A 6,785-nucleotide genomic window follows, 5' to 3' on the forward strand; every position below is an offset into this window, starting at 1 on the left:
TACTCACTGTACAAGTATAGTTAGAGGAGAAAACTATTGGACATATTATCCCAATCCTCCTGTGTTACATCCAGTTACATAGGAAGATGTTAATGTATCTATGTTTGTTAATGACACACGGTTCTTGGGGGCCATCCTGATGGTCATACAAAACCACAATAGGTGAATTTTAATTACTCAGGGGTATCATCAGTTGCATCAGTGTGTGCGGGGACTTGTACTTAGGTTACAGGAATTTTGAGAATTGACTCTTACTTGAAGACTGCTGTGGGGGGAAAGGGAGGTGCTAATATTGCTAATCTCAATGGACCATGGGACATAAGTTTAAGTACTTGTAGCAACTCTCTATTCTTGGACTTTCTAATGATACTAGGGTGGTGCCAGCAATGCATCCTCCTGGGATACCTTATTGTCCCAATACTACATCAGTGGAGTTAAAAGGATGAGTGAATTGGCAAGAATGTGCTCATCCTCTACCTTTGGAACATAATACAACGGGATGGCCACAGATGGTGTATGATGACACCTGGAGGGTACATAGCCCCTTTGATGACCACTCCAAAGGGACACATTCAAAAGAACCTGTGGTATGCCTTTGCAGCCCTGGACTTCGTTAATCTGTCTGATTCATCTACTGCAGATTTGAACATCAAGCATTGCCATGGGGTTCAAGCCTGTGTTTCTGCCACCTGTCTTTTTAATTGGACAATTACAAACAAATGCTTCGAATGGATTTAATATATCTTGTGTCAATTATAATTTAACTAATTGTGTAAATCCTCATAACAAAGGGTCATATCTATTGGTTTTGAATCAACCTAGTTTTATAATGTTACCAACAAAATTGGAAGAGCCTTGGTATGATGATAGCGGTGTTCAAACTGTTAGAAATGAAATCTGCCTTGAGCAGGGACAAAAGAATTATAGGACTGGTTATTGCTGCTTTAGTAGCCTTTGTGTCTTTAGTAGCCACTGCAGTTACCGCCGCAGTCGTGTTGTCACAAAGTGTTCAGAATGCCAATTTTGTAAATGAATTAGCCCATAACATATCCATGGCCAAGAAAAATCAGGAAGATATTGACTTAAAATTGGAGGTGAAATTGAGTGCTCTTGAATCGGTTGTTGTTCAGATTGGAAATAAGGTTGAAGCCTTGGAGAAGAGGATGAGTTTAAGCTGTCATGCTGCCTATAAGGGAATCTGTGTGACTAATGTGATTTATAACCAGCCACAATGGAATTGGCAAAGACTTCTTTTGCAAGGTATTTGGCACCATAACAATTCGCGTTTAGGTTTACATGATTTACACCAAGAGATTTTGGACATTCAAAATGCAAAAGATACTATAATCAATCCTCAAGCTCTAGTTAAAGATTTGTTAGATAACTTACAAGGCTTTAATCCATTTAATATGTTAAGACAGTTTTTGGTTTTTGATGGGGATTTTGTGCTTACCAGCTGTCTTTTTCTGTACCTTTCAGTCAGCTGCCAAATCCTCCAATGACAAATAACACAGTCCTATATTGCTCTACATGCATTGTGGCTACAAGCTAAAAGGAAAGGGGGAGATGTGGAGAGCGAATTGTAAGCTGACAAGGTCCTTGCAGTCTGTAAGGACAACCAAGGGTTGCCTCGCCTCCACAAATTCCTTCTGAGAACAAGATAGTACAAATGTAGCCACAGGCAGACAAACAAGCTGAAGGTCATAAGATATGGCTTCGGAGAAGTAGAAGAAACAGTATTGCTATGCCTTAGAGAAACTGCTTATGCCAGCAATTGTATGTTCTCGGATAAAAGCAGCTTGCAAAAATGAAACTGTGCCATGTCCGCCATCAGTGGACAGTGGACCCCCTGATCCCAGGTTTCTGTCTTCTTTCTTTTCTTCATCTCCCACTGTTCCCACTCAGGTATATTTTCCAGAGCCGCGCTGGACATTACAGGCTTTACTGTTGCTGGACGCTGCAGCAAACCTTCAAGGCTCTACAAAATTACTGTTAGAATTAATAAATGAATCCAGCAAAGATATAAAACCAACATAGAAAAATCAGTCACAGTTTTACACATTAATAGTAAAGAATCTGAATGGGAAATTATGAAAACAATTCCTTTTACAATAGCATCAATAAGAAAAAATACTTAGGCTTTAACTTAACCAAGGTGGTGAACACTTGTACTACAAAACTACAAAACATTTCTGAAATGAAGACATAAACGGAAATACATCCCATGTACATGAGTTGGATGATTGTTGTGGATACTACCAAAGAAACCTACAGCTTTCATGCAATCCCTATCAAAATCCCATAACTTTTTTTGCAGAAACAGAAAAAAACTATCCTAAAATTCATGTGGAACCTTGAGGGACCACAAATAGCTAAAAACAATCTTGAAAGAGAAGATCAATGTCATAGGACTTACATTTCCCAATTTCAGAACTTACTACAAAGCTACATTAATGAAAGCAGTGAGGTACTCACATAAAGAAAGACATTTAGACCAATGGGATAGAAAAGAGCCTAGAAATAAACTCTCACTATATGGAATGATTTTCGATAAGGATGCTAAGATCAATCAGTTATAAGATGATATCCACATGCAAAAGAGTGAAGTTGGAGGGGGGAATCTGGAGTTATTATTTAATGGGTGTGGAGTTTCAGAGTTCTAGAGATGAATGGTGGTGATGGTTACACAATATGAATGTACTTAATACCGCTGAGTTGTGCACTTAAAGATAGTTAAAGTGGTAAATTTTATTAGAATTTTAATTTAAAAAATAAAACAAACAAATATGGTGGATTCATTCAATAGAGCACTACTCAGCATGCATGTATAAATGAACTATTTATACATACAGCATGTAAAAGTCTCAAGATAATTATGCTATATGAAAGAAAACAGACCAAAAGTAGAATACTTTATGATTTTGATTGTATAAAATTGTAGAAAAGACAAATCTATAGTGAAAAAAGGTAAATAAACAGATTCCTTGAGATGTGGCTAATATTTTCCTGGGGAAGGCAAAGAGGAATAATAAAGAGCACAAGGTAGCTTTGGGTGAGGAATAGGTTCATCATGACTATAGTGTTGGTTCCCTGAGTATATACACATTTAAAAACTTATCAAAGTGTACACATCAAATGTGTACAGTCAATTATTGGCTAACAATTTTATCTCAACAAAGCATTAAAAGAAATGGTTGCACATAAAAATCTGATCTCCATTCATTTTAGAAAACTGGAAGATTTGGCAACCTTATATTGACTATCTCTACTTGTTTTGGCAGCAAAAAAAGGCTGTCACAAATGCTTTATCCCTAGAGTACAGGATCTACCTCTTCTCAGTCACCATTTTCCTGCCAATTCAGCAATGACCTTGAGATGAATAGTGCAGTGAGCCTGCAGTAATCCACAAAACTTTTAGTTTATTTGCTCTGCCAGTGACCTTACTCATAGGACAGATATCTGGAGGCCTTGAAAATTTCTGTAAAGTCTGAATTCTGCACAGTCAGATTCAAGGGAACATTTGAGGATTCAGTTTTAGAACAGGTACATTCCCTCTAGTTTGCTGTAGTCTCACCTACTCCCTGTTATCACCTTTTGCCCAGTGTTTCTGTACAAATTATGGTCCCAACTGGGCCCAGTAAGTCTTACAGTTAGAGACACCTGTAAACCAGATGTTAGACTTCAAGGTATATGGCTATTTGGCAGGTGCCGGGTAAACAGAGTCTGTCCAATAGTGCTAGGGAATATGAGGCATTCTCTGGAAAAAAGGGACCTAATTTGTGCTGCTCTCAGATGCACTGGAGTTTGTCATAAATGCCCCCACATCAGGGTAATTTCTAGTCCACAAAAATTCAAGCTAATTCAGACCAAATTAGGCCAAAAGCGCTACGATTTTACCTAGGAGGTCTTGCATAATACAAATGAAGCCAAATCTGGACTGAGAGGTGTTCTCTGCCATCCTGCTGTTCCTTCTGAGGCAATAAATTTGGAAACCCTGTTCATTTGGTAGCCCTTAATTCTGTTCTCAATCCATTACACACAGTGATCAGAACACAGAAGATTAAAGGTGGCTTTATCAATAAGACCCTTATTATCACCTAAACCAGAGCAATTTAAAATAGGTAGTTGTTGGAATGGGTAATACAGTGGCTGGATAAATTCACCATGAGCATCATATGAGATCAACAATGTTCTTCAAAAAGGGAAACCTCAGCAAGCTGCCAGCAGAATCCAGCTCAAGTCTTCATGGCCAGAGATGGGTCATGAGCACAGCTAAACCAGTCGCAATGGAAGGGAACGAGGCACTCTAATGGCCACAGGCTACTTGCATTCCCTCTTAGAAAGGACAGAGCTCTGCCTTCCCTGAGCACAAGGAAGCAGCTGACATACACTCTAGAGACCTGCCAGTGGGTAGAGCTGAGATGGCTTCTGCCACAAACACTAGCAGTGACAAAACTCTGGTAAAGTCCATGGTCTGAAAATGCAATTTAGCTCCAGAAAGCTTCCAACATATCTAGCATTCATAGGGAATCTCCCCAGTGTGAATATTTGGATGAACAAGGTTCAACTTCTGGCTGATGGCTCCCTTACAAAAACTACTCTCAGAGCTTCTCTCTAGTGTGTGTTCTTGAATTGAAGGAGGTAGCACATTCTCTGCACTCTTTTCCCTAGTGTGAATTTTATGATGCCGAATGAGGGTAGGCCTTTGGCTAAAGGCTTTTCCACATTCACTGCACTTATATGGCCTGTCTGGTTTGTGAACCTTCTGGTGCTGTCTCAGATTAGACCTTTGTCTGAAGGTTTTCCCACATTCCAGGCATTCATAAGGCCGCTCACTGGTGTGAAGTCTCCGATGATTATTGAGGCTGGAGCTTTGGTTAAAGAATTTCCCACATTCAGGGCACTGATAGGGCCGTTCACCAGTGTGAACTCTCTTATGTTGAATGAGATTAGAGCTTTGGCTAAAGAATTTCCCACATTCGCTGCACTCATAAGGCCTTTCTCCAGTGTGGACTCTCTGATGTTTAATGAGACTGTAGTGTTGGCTAAAGAATTTCCCACATTCACAGCACTCATAAGGCTTTCCTCTATTATGATCTCTCTGGTGTTGTAAGAGGCCAGCGCTGTGGCTAAAGAACATACCACATTTGCTGCACTCATAAGGCCTTTCTCCAGTGTGGGTTCTCTGGTGTTGATCAAGTGTGGGTTTGTTACTGAAAGTGTTCCCAAATTCACTGCATTTGTTATGGCTTTGCACAGTGTGAAAATCCTCCACAGCTTCGGTGCCCTGCTGTGGCTCCTCTGCATTGTGAGGGACCTGATGCTGCAGAAAGCCAGATGTGGCCACAAAGTCCTTCCCACCCTCGCTGAACGTGAAAGGTTTCTCAGATGTGTCATCTCTGCAGCTCTTCACAAGGGAGGCCCTGCCCTTCCCCCTTCCAATAGACTTGTCTACATCCTGCTGCATCTTTTGCTGGTGAAGGTTTGCACCGAACTCAAACTCTCTCCCATTTGCCTCATACATGTACGGTTTCTGACTGGGATGTGTTGCCTGGTGTTCAGCCAGATACAAAATGTCTTTCAAGTGTAGGCCACACATGTCACAGGGGTGGTTCTTCTGAGTAGATAGAGATGCCTTGGGATTCCTGTCTTGTGACACTCCTTCTACAGAAACACTTTGCTCAGAAGGTGACTTCTTACCCTCCATTCCACGGCAAGCGTCTGAAAGTAGAGAAATGCTGGTGAAGTTCATGTTAACTTTAATAAAATAAAACAGCCCCATCACAAATGCATGTCTAACCCAGGAATGAGTCCATGGGATTATTGGGAAGATGAGAGGCCTAAGGTCAGGGTAAAGAATGGCCCGCTCTGCCGGGCTCTGCCTTGCAAGGTCACAGAACACAAGAGGTCTTACTAGGACCAAGGACACAAGGATGGGGTGTAGTTTGGGCAGAAAGGCAGGGTCTCCAACTTCTCCTTTTCAGCAAGGCCCTGGCTGCTGTAGCACACAAGGCCTGTTCAGAAGGGTATGTCTAGGCTCAGGAAAATCTGACTGCAAAAGGGTGGCTGGTGTTCAAGGACTATTAAAGGGAATGTGCACATCTCATGACATTAAGTGTAGGCCCTTTTTGGAGAGTGCCGCAGAGGGAGCTGTGGAAAGAGTAAGACATGGAGGCCTGAAAGGTGGGGCGCAGCCAGGGGCCCCATGTCAAGGTAGAAAAGACAATGGGCAATTGTCAAGGATGTGAAATGAATAAATAAATTTAAAAAATAATAAAATAAAAAAAAATTAAAAGACAGAGTAAAAAAAAGGAAAAAGAATGGGAAAGAAAAGGTAAAATAGAGATACAGCCATAGGCTTTGGCACCAAAACAAGGATGAACACGAAAAAAGTTGCAGGTATGATGTGAAGACAGTAGCAATGTCGCATGTTCCGCATCTCCCACTTACCAGAGCCAGGCCCACTATATGCCCCTCTAGCCATGGCTGAAGACATGTCCACTCTGTCAGGCACCCAGGGCTCTGCCCCCATCTCCAGTTGGGCAACTATATGGGACCTGAAAGATGTAAGTCCTAAGGAAAAGATAGGGCAAGTAAATGGCTAGTATTTGCCCAAGTGAACTACCCCACCAGAGACTCCAGGAAAGAAAACAAATTATTAAAAAAAGAACACACACGTGAGGTCTGGCAGGAACATCCAGTGGTCACAGCAAATACTGACCACATCAGTGCCTAGTGTTCCTGACACTCGGGCCTTAGGAAATGTTAGCTAAAGGAAAGGAGCA

General features: G+C 41.3%; 1 protein-coding gene across 1 annotated transcript; it reads right to left on the minus strand.

Moving 5' to 3' along the window:
• Nucleotides 1-2,231: 2,231 nt before the first annotated feature.
• Nucleotides 2,232-6,772, minus strand: ZNF792 (zinc finger protein 792). The gene is made up of 2 exons (XM_011381739.2): nt 6,451-6,772; nt 2,232-5,721 (listed from the first exon to the last, which is right to left on the minus strand). The coding sequence occupies exons 1-2, from the start codon at nt 6,530-6,532 to the stop codon at nt 4,514-4,516; spliced, it is 1,290 nt and encodes a 429-aa protein (XP_011380041.1). The 5' UTR covers nt 6,533-6,772; the 3' UTR covers nt 2,232-4,513.
• Nucleotides 6,773-6,785: the final 13 nt, after the last annotated feature.

Source organism: Pteropus vampyrus, unplaced genomic scaffold, assembly GCF_000151845.1.
Source record: "Pteropus vampyrus isolate Shadow unplaced genomic scaffold, Pvam_2.0 Scaffold452, whole genome shotgun sequence".
Classification (NCBI taxonomy): domain Eukaryota; kingdom Metazoa; phylum Chordata; class Mammalia; order Chiroptera; family Pteropodidae; genus Pteropus; species Pteropus vampyrus.

Coding starts and splice junctions, on each gene's coding strand:
- ZNF792 (XM_011381739.2), bottom strand. CDS start 6,532: ATGGGGGCAGAGCCCTGGGTGCCTGACAGAGTGGACATGTCTTCAGCC. Junction 5,722..6,450: donor ATATAGTGGGCCTGGCTCTG/GTAAGTGGGAGA, acceptor CTCTACTTTCAG/ACGCTTGCCGTGGAATGGAG.